Source organism: Ambystoma mexicanum, chromosome 4q (genome assembly GCF_040938575.1).
Source record: "Ambystoma mexicanum isolate Mex_15411 chromosome 4q, UKY_AmexF1_1, whole genome shotgun sequence".
Lineage (NCBI taxonomy): Eukaryota > Metazoa > Chordata > Amphibia > Caudata > Ambystomatidae > Ambystoma > Ambystoma mexicanum.
The window spans coordinates 36,547,570-36,564,090 of NC_090928.1; the positions used below are offsets into that span (position 1 = coordinate 36,547,570).

At 43.1% G+C, this 16,521-nt stretch overlaps 1 protein-coding gene across 1 annotated transcript in view; it reads left to right on the plus strand.

Moving 5' to 3' along the window:
• The first annotated feature begins 3,036 nt into the window (after positions 1–3,036).
• The window catches only part of ARG1 (arginase 1), a 334,173-nt gene continuing 320,688 nt past the window's right edge, over positions 3,037–16,521 (plus strand). Inside the window, exon 1 of the mRNA XM_069607405.1 lies at positions 3,037–3,193. Within this exon, the coding sequence (XP_069463506.1) occupies positions 3,140–3,193 (54 nt within the window). The 5' untranslated portion in view covers positions 3,037–3,139. The remainder of the gene's footprint in view (positions 3,194–16,521) is intronic.

Sequence of the window (16,521 nt, forward strand, 5' to 3'; positions counted from 1 at the left end):
CCGTGAGTCAGACTTCCTGGTCATGGCGGACCAGTGGTCCTGATACCAAGAGGTAGAGTTAATTCAATCCATGGCCGCCCACAACGTAATGCTCGTGTTAGAGAAAATCTTTGCCATGAATGGTTTCCCAAGGACAATATTCTCAGACAACGGAAACCCTTTTCAAAGTGCAGGTCTAGAAAAATTGCTAGCAAAGCGAGGAATAGGCCACAGGAAGATCACGCCCGTGTGACCCCATGCAAAGGGGGAGGTCGAGCGACTAATGCGCACCTTCGACAAAACTTTCAGGATTCATCACAGTCAGGGACTATGCAAGAAAAGGGCCCTTTTTCAATTCTTACTTGAATACCGCACCACCCCACACTGTTCAACAGGGGTGTGTCCTGCCGGAAGCCTTATTTCAAAGGTGCCCACGAACTCTTCTACCCGAGGTGGAAGGGAGAGTCCCAGGCATCATAGACAATGAAGCGGTATGTGTGTATAGACAGATGCTGATATAACAGGAAAATGTACGTAGAGTCCTCGAGACCACAACATATCTGTAGGTGACATGGTCCTAGTATGCACCCGAAACCCTGCAGGGAACATGTCACTCAACCACAAACCAACACCACTCCGGGTAAAGGAAAAGGCACCACAAATGACAACGGCAGAAAGCAAAGAAAGAATTACCAGGAACTTGAGTTTGTTCCATAAGCTGTCTGGAGCCTGGACATGAGTGCTGGTGACGATGATGACCCTGGAGGGACACCACAGAACATAGTGGATGACCCGGACACTGAAGCCCCAGCACTAAGATGGGAGAAATGCCAGAGCTGGTAAGTGAAGATATCCTATGCGTGAATCCAGGTGCCAGCCGGCGTACCTGAAAGACTATGATTCGAACACATACGCATATCTGGTAATGTGATTGGAGAAGATTGCCCAGTTGGCGATCATTTATGTACTTGGTTAACAAATGTTGAAGTTTTGTTTCTGTATAAAAAGGGAGGAGTGTGATGTTGCACGAGGTATGTCACTTTGGGCCCAAATTTTAAAGACGACCCCACGCTCACCCTAAAGGCAGTCACGAGTGGGGGACCGATGAAGTGTTACACTTCGGCAGACAAAATCTCCCCTGCGGGGGACGTCCCATTCACAGGCTCCTTTGTGGAGCAGATACAGGTTGCCATGGCATCTGTACAAGCTACGGCGGAACCCGTGTCAGCTGACACGGCTCGTATATGAAGGACATACAACAAAGCACGTCCCCCTTACGGGTTTAAAACCAGCGGCTTCCAGCGGGCTTGTTGCTGCTAATTAGTGTTTCTTACTATTTGCGGTTATGTCCGTTTTCCTTCGTGAAATCTTGTCACGAATCCTAACTTGATCTCCTGGTTCCGACCCATGCCCGAACTTTTGGATTGTTACGTCTCCTATTGCATTGACACTTCATAGACCAATACGGTATCGACCCGGACTGCCCCTGGACTGCCTCCTCTGCGCTCTTATCATTGTTGTGATCTTCTGGTATTTGACACGGAACGTTGCTTGGATTATTCTTCCCTGCTCCTGCTGTCTTCGCAAAACCTTCGTCAGCAGTTATTCGGAACACTTCAGTTGCTCCAACTCTCATTTGGGAAGTCTGGTGTTTCAGGTAACCAACTATGTTTATGTTCTTCTATTTCTGCCAGCGCCATCTTTGACTACTACTGCTCTGTTGGTATTCCTCTCTACTGGATTTGGGACATTCAATGAACTCCAACTCTCAACGAACTTATTTTCAAAGTGCATATTGACGCTCTCCTGATCCTACACCAACCCGGCTCTAGCGCGACCCTCGTGCCGCCCGGGTTTACTTTCCTGTACTAACCTCCCCGTTTATAATTTTTTCCTGTCGTTTTCTCCAATCCTGGATATCAGTAACCCGTGAGAGTCCCACAATTCAGGTCCATTTCGGGGAAAGTTCCACTCCAATCACTGCCTAGGTATTTCCTGTCCCATACTGTGCTTAATTACTTACTTGGTTTTTCAGCACTGTCTAATCTCTTTGAATTCCTTTGCATCTTGGGTATTGCGTGTGTGTTCTCCCCGCTCTTTTATTCAACGGACACCTCTGCCTGTTCCAATTGAAACAGCAGAGAGGTACGTTATAAAGAAGAGCCCCTCCCTTGAGGAAGCCTGAGTCTTGAAGTCAGGGGAGCTGGAGTTGGAGGCCGAATAGCGATTCCTGTGTACATATCGTCTCCAAGGTCATCTATCTATCTTCCTGACCTATTTATGGAGCGGTGAGTAACAGAAAGACAGAACCATTGTCTGTGTCTACATTGTGCTTACTGTGTGGTGCGATTTACCCTGCTGCATGTGTGTTCGGCAAGACACACCATGAAGGAATGGAGAGGGTAAAATCCTGTCATGCGATCTGCAATAGCAGAAAATAAGTAAAGTAAGCATTTTAATGTATTTATTTATTGAGGGCTTATAAAGCGCACACCAAGGAACGAAAGCGTCTAGGCGCTAGTATTGGAAGTACAGACAAAGGAAAACTCTTTACCAAAATTACACACTGAAAAGGTTAAAACAAATGGGCTTTGAATGTCCTGCGGAAGGGAAGGTAGCTGAAACACTCGCAAGCTCAAGTTTCTTAGGGCTGTGCTGATGTGTTGCAGTTTGCAATTTAACTCAAACAAATATTCTTTTAGTGTTAACTTGTTTGCATTATTCTAAATCAATGAAGTTGGATTCCCTGGCAAGGATTACTCAATTAGTCCGAAATGTGGGCCGTGACGTAAGAGGATATGCTGTGTCGTTCCAAACCAGCTGGAAAGTGCTGTACATTCCTGGACACACACGGTTCATGCGGAATTAACGCTGATGCTTTCAGGTAAAACCAGCGGCACACCTGTTTCCTCGCTTGACAGCGCCTGAAGTGTAACACAGTGAAAGAGCAGGTGCTTCAATTACCGACGCGATTTTAACAGTGCCGGAAATCTTGCACAACCGTGTGATCCGGTGGGTGGATATTGACCTTCTGACGACATGAAAACACAAGTTCGAATCTCTTATAAGCGGGGTGTCTGATTGCGTTCTCTCTTGCTGCAGGAAGCACCGTGGGTCGTGTCAGCGAGGCAAAAAGGAGATTACCCCAACAAGCACTGTAATGAGTTGCCAAAAGTCCATAGGCGTCATTGGAGCTCCTTTCTCAAAGGGGCAGGTAACGCGAATATTATTTTCTGCAATATGCCTCTGGAACTTTTCAGCTTTTTGCTGTCTTTTTTTCGCGTATGCTGTTTTGAAAAGCTGTGCCGCTTGTTACTTGCTTAATATGCAGATTGAAAGGAAAAGATTATATAGAAGTATCAGGGACTCTTCTGTTATTAATGAATACAAATTAGAACGATCCATTATTGTCTAATAAAAGCTGCAAAAATTGGAGATCAGACTTGCTGGCGGGGATGGGGTGGGGTCTATTAAAGAAACTTTGCATCGGTGCAAATGTACTCTATGGCAAAAAATTCCCCTAGTGCAAAAACATATTTTTTATATGCACTATTAAACCTGGGCAATATTTTCCCTGGTCACAAACCTCTGCCCTGGTGCAAAAATGCATTTCAAGAAAAAGTTTTTTGTTCCAGGGCAATTTTTAGTTTGGGCTATTGGGTGGCACTTACGCCACTGAGAAGTTGAAACTATTCCATCAGAGTACAGCTAAGGTGAAAGGGCAAATGGGGAGGGTCACAAAGCTTGTAGGCGATGTTTGGTTATTTGCCCACCCATTGACTGTCTATGGCCATGCTAATCCCTATGGACATTCCTACCCAATTCCTTCCCATCCCTGCCCAAATCAACAACCCCCCCCCCCCCGCCCACCCCTCATGGGAACTCTTTGAGCTCGCTTTAAACAAGCCTGTCAACATGCTACTGGTGCAATATAAGTCTCTTAGCCAGTTCTGCTTTCAACCACTTCATGTATATGCACTTTGCATTTCCTTTACTGAAGTCCTGTTAAAAACAAGCATTGGCAAAGTCAACAGTTATGGCTTGTGCGTAGGTATTAGGCATTTGCTAGGCAATGCTTATACCCAGGTATTCGCACCATTTTGCACAAGCTACCATCAATGGGCAGTTAATGCTACTACAGCATTGCCTGGCAAGTGCCTACACAAAAGCCCAAACAGTTGGCACCTGTTTCCAAGCCCCTCCACCCTCATGCTTCCAACTGCTTTGGTGGTAACCATACAGCGGTATTTCGGCGAAACTGTAACACTGGCCTGGTCGACTGGAAGAGGACATTCTGACCTTCATCTTGCACAATTTCTTTTTGCACACATTCAAGAGGAGGCAATGTGCTTCTTTTGTCTGTTAATCCATGCTGATTGCATGCATACATTCTCCTTGCACATCTTTAAGGAACCAAAAGAGTGTACATTTGCTTGCGTGGCCCATCTTGCATATGGTGCCACTGGTCATTGAAGCAACAAGTGGTCTCCGAATGTTGGGGTCCGTACTAAACAAGCATTGCCAGAGCCAACCGTTTTGCCTTTAGCATAGTCTGTACAAAGATGTGAAATCACTATGTGGTTCCATTACTTTGTGGTGAACTTTGAAAGTCTGTGCTGTATTGGCATTTTGATAAGGTTGTATCATAGTAGCCAATATGTGATTATAAAGTTGTATGTACCACAGTTTAAATATGGTAGAAAACATTGTTTTGGGATTTCAAAAAAGACATTGAACGCCATTTCAGGTATTGTAGTAGCACAGAGGTAGTAAGACACGCAGTAGTGTTCATCCTGGTATAGAAAAGTGTAGTGTAATTTATTTACACTAGTAAAAAACAGCGACCCTTTTCGTCTGTGTACTTTCCGCTCTGCGTGCCCTGAGCTCTTCTCCCGTGTGTTAAATGGTGTAATGGTAGATGGCTTGGCATCAGAAGGACGAGGAGCTAGGTTCTGCCTAGAAGATTCACATATGCTAAAGGCATGTTCTGTCTATCACTAGAATCTGCCCACTCCTTGGCTGGCATGACAGAATGTTTCTGGCCGCACACCCATCACGAGCCATGGGCCCTACAGAGGGAAGGGGGTTTCTGGGCCTGGCTCTGCGAGGCTCGGGGAAGGGCGAGGTCAGACGGACTCCGAAGGTTCCGCCTTATACCACGTCCAGGGGTTGCATCACAGGGCGGGCAGCCCCCCAGCCCTCCAGAGAATGCCAGGCACCCACTAAGGCCCCCTCAAATGGCACTCAGTACTAGCTCACACGTGCAGCACTCGCGTACTAAATAATTGTTTCTGGCATTCCCCATAACTGTCCTGGCAAAATAAACGAAGATAAGGGCACTAGAACCAAATGAATCCATGAAATTGAGTACAAGTAGAGAGAAGCACTGACAAAGCAAGTGCAAAGCCGGAGACCAGGTAGGATCGATTGTAGGAATAGGCGGGGAAAGGTGCAGCCATGAGGGCACAGCATTCTTTTTTGGTCTCCATATTACAAAGGGTGCCTTGCTTTTCATTGGCGGCATAGGGGGTTATCAGTTAGCGAGCGGGACATCATCATGTCAGCCTTTTGTCCATTTTATAAACACTTCTACACAAAAATGGTTAAACCCCTTGGAGGAATGAGTTAGTCTCTGCTTACAGTCTCTGCAGCTCTGCATGTTGTTTGAGGTGATGGGGACGGCGATGACGTTAAATGCTGACAAAAAACTTTGGACATTTGACATGGTAAATAAGTCACTCCCATTGGACACTTCTTCTGGCACAGATGGGATTACCAATGAGATCGCTGGGACTTTCAGAACCCTCTTAGCAGTCTTAGGTCTTTAAGGTCTTCTTAAAAGAGGAGAGCGCTGCAGAATACAGACAGGAAATATTAATGTCGTCATCTTAAATCACGTAAACAACAGTAAAAAAACAAGCATTGGCAATACCAACAGTTTGGGCGTTTGTGTAGAAATAGGAACGGCACTTGCCAGGCACTGCACCTGCCCATTGATGGTAGCAGGTGCAACATGATGCAAATACCTGGGCATTTTATAGCCGTGCCTGGTATATACCTAATACGTATACACAAGCCAAAACTGTTGACTTTGCCACAGCTTGATTTCAACAGGGCTTCAGTGAAGGACATGCATAGTGCTTATACATTGAGTGGCTGAAGGCAGTCTTGGTTATGACATTTTTATTACACCAGTGGTTCGTTTACTTCCCCAATTTAGTCATTAACTCTCAGAAGACTGCTTTGGAAAAACACCAGCAGGCACTTCAACTGCAAAGTTTGATGGTAAGGCTTGAATAAAGGAAGCTCAAAGACTTCTCATGAGGGGATGTTTTGGGCGGGGAGGGGCAAGATCTGCGTGTGAATGGCAATAGGATTAGCACGGCCATGGGCAGTCAATGGGTGGGCACATAACTAAACAACACCTACAAGCTGTGCGTCCCTCCTGATATACCATTTCCCCCTATCTGTACTATAATGCAATAGTTTTAGCTTATAGGTGGCGCAAGTGCCATCTAATAATCTAAACTAATTAGATTAGTACATATCTCATGGAAGCAAATAAGCAACGTGGTATCCGGTCATTGCATCGACAACCAAAGCATTGACAGCCATACCATCTAAAAAAAGGCATCTAAAAAAAAGCATCTAATGCATTTTTTTTTAGATCGTAAAGGGTTTAGTTTAATAAAAATTGGGTTGAAAGGTTAAAAAAGGGGACTTGGGGGGACGCCCTATTAGAAATAAAATGCATTCAATGCTTTTTGTAGATGCTTTTTTTTAGATGGTATGGCATTAGATACTTTGGCTGTCGATGGAATGACTATAAACCACAAACGCTTGGGATATGATTTTTGTAGGTGCATGTTTGAAGTTTATCAAGATCACAGCAGTCACACATAAATCAACACTGACAACACTGATTTAAGACCATGCCATACTTCTGAGCCTTTGTATGGAGTTATTGATGCTAATATTTAGACATTTATCCTTACATGCACATACCCAAAAATTCTGGTAATGCTTTGACTGTGGGGATTACATTTCTTATTCATATAACACCTATTGTTGTATTACAGTGCTTAGAAGCAGGACAAATATATAATGGCACACTTCCTTTAAATGTGATAATATTCATGTTATATTTTGTATTGAAAAAGGACTGTCGGGAACAGGAGTCAGGGGAGAGTGTGGGGGCAAATATGATAAATGCTTCTTTTTATCTGCACTAAGTGGGTAGCTCAGTGAGTTAAATGCTCAGCTGTGCCTGTACTTGCCAAGGTCAAATCTTGGCAGCACCTAATCTCCCCCTGCATCCTTCTGAGGTTGATACATTGTGTACCATTACATTTGGTAGTAATTCCACTGTTGTTACAGCACTTAGAAGTGGGAGGGTTCAATCATGAAACGCCATACTTAACCATTTTATATAACTATATTTTTTTTGTTTTGTTTTTGGTAGTCAAAATTAAATTACACCTTTACAAAAAATATTTCACAAAGAATAAGACCACAAATTGACATTTAAAAAAATCACAATATTCCATAACTTAAAACGATATAAGATCAGAACAAGTGATAAAACAAATAATAAAACAAATGATAGAACAAATCCCTTATTTCATCCCCTATTTCATCTCTTAAGCAGAAAAACCCTCACCAGATTAAACATTGATCACAAAATTCATAGACAAAAAAAAGTACATTTTTCTTTTACATAAAAAGAGGGAATAGTTTTCCAGCATTCTAATATTTAAAGGGACAAATAGAGAAGGGAACAAAAACCTAGCCATCGCCAGTTATAGCCCTAGTGGTTGCAAATATAAGGGCATTTCACCTTGATGATTGCACTTTTTCACTATCCATTTGCAATCCACCATTTAATTAATTCAAGCCTGCCTCAATTATCTCACCGTCGCCAAAATAATAGAGTTGCTGCGTCCCCACATACATCGCAACCAAACCATGTGGGGTTCACAACCTGTATTAGCTGCCAAATAGGTTCCTAGACAGATAAGTCTTTGTGTTTCAAAGTGTGCACAGTACATAAATAGGTGTTCCAGAGATTCAAGCTCCTTCACATTGGCACAGAACCTACAGGACTCACCGAAACCAGGCTATCGATTACTAAACCAGTTCCTAATACAAGAGTCCGTATGGATTAGTTCAAGACGAAATCTCATATAGATCTTCCTGGCATTCTTATCGGGGAAGCACAGAAGGTAACGCATGCGTGTAGTCTAGGCATGTCTAAATTTGCCATAGGAGGTAAATGATGGATATCCTGCAATTAAATCAGAGTTGTGTGCCCATGTGTTCCTAAAGAACTGTTTCTTGGTCACCCCAGGGGAATCAATTAGATCTTGCTTTGTCATGTACAAAGAGTTTAAGACTTGAATCATGCGTTTTTGGTATGCAGAGATAGATGCCGGATGATCTTCAGATAACATCGACCTAAAATCCTCTTACAGAGTTGGAAGGTGGTGACAACATTTTTATATAGGTGATAAGCATTCGCCATTCGTACCGGTCAGCTAGTGCATGTAGGCCTAATTCATGTATCAGAATGGGATTTGGCAGGCACCCAGGAAGGCACAATACCTTTTTCCAGATTTTTCCCTGGAGTTTATTCAATGTTGGACCCATGTTCAATAAGCAGACATCCAGACTGTACAATAAAATAGGCTCAACCTTCATTAAATATAAGTGTATTAGGGGCATGATGGAAAACTTGCAGTGGCGGTAGAAGATAAATCTCATCTGTACAGACAGGTACATTATTTTGGCGTCTAAGATTACTCGCCATTTACTAACAGAAGTACTGTTAGATATCTGATAACCCAAATATGTGATCTCGCCCATGATGTTAATCGGTTTGGTGTTGACGTTATACTTTAAGACTTGGGCTTTCCTCTTCGCCGAAAAGACTATGATATTCAATTTAGTCCAAAGGGTACTCTGTCAAACAGTATAACATCATCAGACCTTACCTAATACTGTGGAAGGCGCAGGTTCATAAGTATCATAAGTTTTAGCCGTAATATGTAACCTTGTACTCAACAAGCTGTGGTCGCCCAAACCCACATTCGAGATTGTAATCAGGTCGCACAAACCGGACATTGCTGCAGATGCAAGGACATAGTCGATTAGTGAGTGAGAATTACGGCGCTGCCAGGAAACCGATGGACTATGAGAAGCGAGGGAGATTGGAGAAATGCCCCAGGCTTCAAAAACTCAGCCCAAAGCTTCCCTCTCATACAGGACTTCCTTACGTATGGAGTTGTGTTGTAAATCAATGATTTTTTTCCATCTAGTTCCAAGCATGCATTGAGATCTCCACCAATCAAGATTCCATGCATTGGAAAAGTCAGCGAGGCATTAGACAATAACCGATTTAATGCCAATATTGTAAATTCCACAGATTCAACGTTTTGGTTCCAATAAATTGATAGCAACAAAAATTAGTATAAAGTGTTACCTGTGATACACAGTTCCACCAGTAGAAAAGTATCTGACTTGTCCACTAGATGTACCTTGACATTCAGACTATTTTTAATAAGAATTGCAATGCCACCACTAGGGCGGCCTAACTGGTTGCGGCGAGCAGGTACATTAAAAGCTACACAGCCATCTAACACAATTTCATACAAAGACATCGTTTCTTGCAATAATAATATTTCCAGGACATTTCGAGTCCCGACCATTTCATGCCATGCCGCAAGATTTCTTATGCCACACCAGTTCCAAGATGCAAGAACAATACTCAATGGTTATGAGTTGGCGGTATCTTCCTTCATTGAGGCTGCTACTTTGATAAGGGGTTCCAGCCCGATAAACCGCTTAATGCCGAGTCAGCGAGGCCAGTTGCTGTGATAGTTCTCTACTATGGAGCTTGTTTATTACCAAGACAGGGCCCCCCCCATAGCTCTGTCCTTAGACAGTCCAAAAAGGACCATGCACCCTCCTTGTTCACAAACAGATGTGGAAAGAGTCCCAGGGACTCAAAATCGTCCTTGAAATCCAAAATTTATTTTGTTATAATTTGGGACTGGACTTTACACAGCACTCTGTAGTTATTATGGGGTGCTAATTTGACCCATTCAATGTCCTTGGTAGCTAAGTTTCGTAGTGAAGGAATCTGATAAAATGCATTAATCAGAAATTACCTGTTGATCCGCGCTGTTCCATTTGTGTCAGGATCGCTTACCCATCCAAGTATTTTTTGGGGGTCTCTGAAAACGACAACATTCCAGTGGAAGGCGGGACTAAATTTGCCTCCATAGAGGCTGGCCCCTCAACTCCGGATATGTCTTTACTCACCAAGTTGGGTGGTACACACAGATCCATTCCGGTCTCAGCGCTCTCCTCATATTTTGCTACGGCTGGATTGACATCTTCCTGTAAAACAGGCCCCTTTATACATCCTTCACTGCTTGTGAATGGTTGCAGTTGATCATTTCCTTTTTTTATTGTTTTCGGGCGACAGACCTCCTCATTTAGAGGAACTACCGCCTTTTTACTTTCAACACTAGGGAAAAAACTATGTAGTTGAGATTGGGACTTGTCTGTAGTTTTCCCCATAGGTTTTGAAACCGCCACCTGCACATTGTCACTTCTCAGGGCCTTGGTCTGCCGATGTTTCTTACTTTCCTCATTCAATTCCAGCAGATTTAATACAAGATCATCTGTAATCACACCAGATTTGCAGGTCCAGATAGGCACCATCTCCATAATAGGAGTGGCATTTATCTCCACCATGCTTTTTGTGAGAGATGATTGTTTCTGCTTAGCTTTGGCGGAATTTAACCGTTTCTGCGCTCCCAAAAAGGATTTCTTCGCCTTTCGAGAGATGAACTGCATCCCTCCTTAGCCCACTTTTCTTACACCTGTCTCAGCCACCAACAACGGGGCTAGGGACTCCGAGGTAGACTGTGAGTCGATTCAATCTGTTAAAGCAGAAGGACTGTCCGGAGAAGAGGGCATCTCCTTAACATCCACCATTGCTCCAATTAACGACTCAGATGTCCCAGAGGCTTGAGATTTTGAAGATTCATTAAACAAAATTTGTTCTACCTGAAGCAAGCGTTCATGGTGAAGTTTAGCCACCTCCAAAAGATTAATGGGCTCATTGTTACCATGCTCTGGTACAATAACATTTTCCCCTTGCAGCGCTTTAGAGTACAATCTTTGAGGTAAATAAGTGTTGTATACCGTGTTGACCCTTTGTGTTCCCTGAGACTGTACTTTCGGTCTAATTACGGTTGGAATAACGACAGGGAGGTAAGATGCCATCATTTTTTCTAATTGTGTAAAGTAGAGTGATTTCGATTGGGCATCAGCCAAAATATAACCTTCTAATTTGCTGATTTTTTCCTTCATGAATGCTAGGGAGCCCTGCATTTCTCAATGAACAATGGGTTAGTTTGTTGCCTTTGTCAAGAAGATTAAGTATTCTTGAAATCACTGGGAAGTTGAATGGGTCATGAGGAAAAATGTCAGAGGGAGAATCGTCCGGAGTGGAAGATGGCATTTCGAATCCTTTTGGGGCGGCATAGCCAGTACCATCTTTATTTAACTCCTGCATGCCTAATGAAGTTGGCAAAAAAGAACCCGTGGCTTCTGGATAACTAACAGGGAGATCTCCCTGTCCCGTGACTATACCCATAACCAACCCCTGTTGAACTAGATCTTGAGTTTCCCTTCTGGGTACGCTAAATTCCTTATAGGTAAATTTATCTGGGAGATGGAGATGTACTTGTTCTCGAAACACATGGGACCTAGATGCTGGTGAAGAGGGGCCAAGGGAAAGACGTACTTGTTTCCCTAACTCACTCATAATTGCAGGTGCACGCATGGACGTATCAGAAATATGAACAAAACCCTCCTGAACATCCTTCAATGCACATTTGCAATCATGTAAGTGAGGGGAATCACAGGCTATCTGCCCTTCATTCTCATTTGCATCTTTTACAGAAAATGAGGGTTGGTTCAGGTCTACAGGGGCCAACATGGAAATTGACCTCTCTTGAGAGGCCAAACGTGTCGGTCAAGAGGGAATATGAATCCCCTCGGGGTCTGGTGGCAGCTGCCCGAGGGTGTGGTTACCGACATAGGGAGAAGTGATTTTTTGCTGGACAGTAACAATGGTAAAGTGCTGTTGAGCAACTTGACAGCAGAACTCTTCATGGGTGCTTTAGTTGGATTACCAACCCGATTTCCACTTCTCAGAGCACGGCTCATGATCTATTTCAGGTCAACAAGTAATACCTTACAGCAAAAGAAATACATTGAAAGTGCCAACCACTATACTGTTTGTTGCGGGTGCAGGAAATTCAAAGGCACCCAGGCCCACCGTAACCCCCTAACACACAGCAAGAAAGATTGCAGTAAAAACTCAAGCCACAACGCTATATAATGTTCTCACAAGGGGTTTAAAGGCACCTAGGCCTGCAGTCACCCCCGGAATCACAACAAAAGGATGAGCTGATTACACCAGCCGCCACACCGGATGGTGTTATCACCAGGGGTTCGAAGGCACCTGGGCCAGCAGTCACCCCTTGAATCACAACAAAAAGAGTGCACTGAAAGCACAAACCACAACACTATATGATATTTTCACAAAGGGTTCAAAGGATCCAGGCCCGCAATCCCCCCCTATCACACAGCAAGAAATAATGCAGTCAAAGCGCAAGCTACAACGCTATGTAATGTTCTCACCAGGGTTTCAAAGGCACCTGGGCCCGCAGTCACCCCTTGAATCACAGCAAAAAGAGTGCGCTGAAAGTACAAGCCACAACTCTATGTGATATTATCAGAAAGGGTTCAAAGGCACCAGGGCCCGCAGTTACCCCCTGACTGACAGTGAAGATAATGCACTGAAAGCACAAGCCACAACACTATAGGATGTTATCACAAGGGGTTCAAAGGCACCTAGGCCCGCAGTCACCCCTTAACATATGACAGCTGACACCTGCACGCAAACTCCCCTATGTCTGGGCAGGAATAGTCCTTCCACTCTTTTTGGTTACAACAAGACTACTTTAAGCAGTGGAAAACCCCCCACACCATGATGTTCAAGTTCATACAGAACCAGTGTTCAAGATCCAAAGCTACCAGAAAAGTCCCTTCTGCTACAAAATCGGTAGCGGAAAATGTCCTTGAGAACAAAACTCGGTTGGAGAAATGTTCCATTGCTCGCCCGCTCGCAAGATAGGTGAATGCAGGCGTTGTGAGAAAGACGCTGATAGGAAGTAGACGCTGGCTGTGAAATACGACTTTAAACATCACAGGCCAGTCAATCACAGGAAACAACAGCTTGGAGGGTTACGTAACTAACAGTCACCCGAGACTCACCAAAAGCAAGAATGCGACTTCTTCAAAGCGGATCCTACACCGCTCCGCCTCCACTCACCCACCGAACACCAAACACACTACTGGCACACCGCGCAGCGCTCCGTGCATGCGCGGTGTGTTTAAAGGGTGGAGCGAGGATCGGCAGAGGTAGAAATGTGACTTGGAGATGTTTCCCGTGTTTCCAATGCTAGAAGTATAATGTTCCAAGTTAAACACCGGTAGTAATTGGCAGCAGTAGCAACTCCAGTTGCAGGGCAGAGGAGCACCAAAGACCAGCCTCCACCGCCAGTAACACCAAACACACTACTGGCACACTGTGCTAACCATTTTATATAACATTCTCGCAGCATAGGGAAACACCAGACCACAGTAGCATCAAAATGGAGTATTTTGGCATACCCAAAATGAAAGGCCATAGAAAGATAAAAAAGTCAAGTTGATTCTATATAAGAAGCTATTGAAGTGGAGCATCCAGTCTGCCTGCCCTGAATAGACAAACCCTACCCTACTCTCTACCTGTACCCTTGCAAAAAAAAACACATTATCCACTGAAAGAAAGCCAAAACCTATGTGAAATTACTAGAATCTGTAACAAGCACAGTTTCTGTGTGCTACACGTCCCTAATATGCCATTCCTCCCTATCTGTACTCCATTGCAATAGTTTAGGTTTATATGTGCCACAAGCAACCCTTAATAGACTACACTAATGAACTGATGGACTACATTCAGGTGCTGCTGATCAAATATAGACTTTTATTTATTTATTGAATGCATTGAATCTATTTGTAACACACTGGGACAATGCCCATGGCCATAGAAGCACAGGGACAAGACTGACAACAGAGAACAAAACAAATAAGAGAAACATTTCAGTCAACCAAACCAGAGACTCCAGGGTGAAGTGAACAAATGAGGTGGGTAGTCTTATTCAAAGAAAAGGGTTTTCAGCATACCACTAAAGGTTGAAACTGCCAGACACAATGCGCCTTCATAGTAAGCTCAGAGTCCAATATCAGACCCAATGTTTTGACTCTATAGAGTGTTGTTAGAAGGCAGTCAGATATTTGAAAGGTGGCATACATAGGATCAAAGTTACTAGTTTGGAGGCTGTGCCTACCAGCATGATCTCTTTCTTCCCATTGTTAAGTACCAAACCATTAATAGTCATCCACTGATTAATGCACTTTTAGTATTATTAATGGCCTGTGAATTAAGCTCATTCTTGCCAGAAAGGGGAGAGAGACACTGAGTGTCACCTGCATAGTTTGCATACCGGACACCTTCCGCATCCAGACAGCTGAAAAGAGGGAGAATAAAGATGTTAAAGAGCGTTGGGGACAGGCAAGAATCCTGGGGCACCCCACACTCCTGGACATATTATTCTGTCATGGAGTCTTCAAAGAAGACTCTCGCCCTCCGCTTGGAGGGGAAGGGTAGGACCCAACTAGCCACTTCACTAGAGAAATGGTCAGTGTCTTGTTGTTTAGTGGTTAGGATGCTATGATCAACAAGATCAAACACTGCGGTAAGATCAAGTAGCATCAAGAGCGATGCTTTACCTTTATCCGCATGCTGTAGAATGGATGTTTTTAGCTCAGGGAGAGTAGTTTCAGTGCAGTGATTGCTTCTGAATCCAGATTGGTTGGACCCTAGAATGTTATTTAACTCCAAGAGTTTTTGAATTTGCTGATATGACACATTATCAAGAATTTTCAGAAAAAAGGGTTAGTAATTGGATGATAGTTGCTTGGGTTGTTGGGATCCAGTGAGTTTTTTTTAGGAGCGGTGAAATCCAGGCCTGTTTAAGTGAGCTTGGGACAGTGTTCTCCCTAAATGAAAGATTAACACATTTGGTGATCAGAGGTACCAACATCTCTGCAAATGAGCTCACAATGGTGGCTATACAGATTTCATCCTTGCAGGTTGTGGGTTTGATTTTCACCAATAGTTCAAACATGTTAGGTTCAGAGATTTCACAAAACCTGAAAAGAGGCAGAGATGAAAATGAGTATTCTGATCAGACTATGGCGGATGGGTCCTGGGTGACACAGGGCGTGGAGCACTATCCTTCCTTAATTTTAGCAATTTTTTGTCTCAGGGAATTCTGAATATCAGTGCACCAGATAGTGTATTTTGTCACTGGCGAGATAACAGGGCATGGATCTTCAAGCTCACTGAGAATTTTAAACAACTCTTTGTAGCTTGATGATGCGTCCTTAATTCTTCGCTTATAGAATAGTTTTTTTTACATCCTGAATTGCGAGTTTGTAGGATTTGGCTGCTTTAGAATATCTAGCTTTATCCACCAGTGATGATGAAGATCTCCAGCTCTTCAGTGCCAGTTTTTTCTTGCACTTAAGAGTTTGGATTTCTGGGGTATACCTCAGTTTTGAGGGCTGGGTTTTAACCAGTCTTTGTTTTAATGGAGCTAGAGAGTTAACTAAACAAAAAATTATGAGGTGAAAATGCCTGATCAAATCTGACGCTCTCAGTTAGCTCCAAAGGGAGCAGAAAAAAGGGTTTGTTATATATTTTTCTTTCCAAAGTTACTCTTCACAACTTAATCAATAATATACTTTTTTTTTGTTTGTTTCATTTTTCCAGTCAACTGTTTCTTAATAACAAAATCAAGAGGAACTCTTCAAAAATGCAGGAAATGTTTAATGCACATTCCTGTCATATTGTTACTTGAAGTGGCAAGTGTTGAGACAGAGATCAAATACAATGGTCAATCCAGTGCAAATAAGCCAATGCATTTCGGTGTGTTTACGCCATCTTCAGGGCTATGAAGTCTACCCTAATCATGAATGTAACGGAACATGTCATTCAAATCAAATCAAACAAATCAAATCAAAACATACAAATCAACATTCATTGTCATACAAAATAGTGTACATACCACGGCGTGTCAATAATGTTCATATATGATGTCACCAAGGATACAGAATAAAGGAACGAAAAAGAAAATTGCAATCAGTGACTATACCAATATTTATATATCGCTATTAGTATATCGCTATCATGTAATAATCAAAGTTTAAATCAAAGTCAATGCCTCTATTGTGTGTTGGCTGTTCATTATTCAGTAACACACGACCCGAAGAAGAAAAAGATTTCGAATTCATATGAAGAACAGTATGAGTACTCCCTGATCATATTTGTTATTCCAATTAGATCTCTGTCTCAAC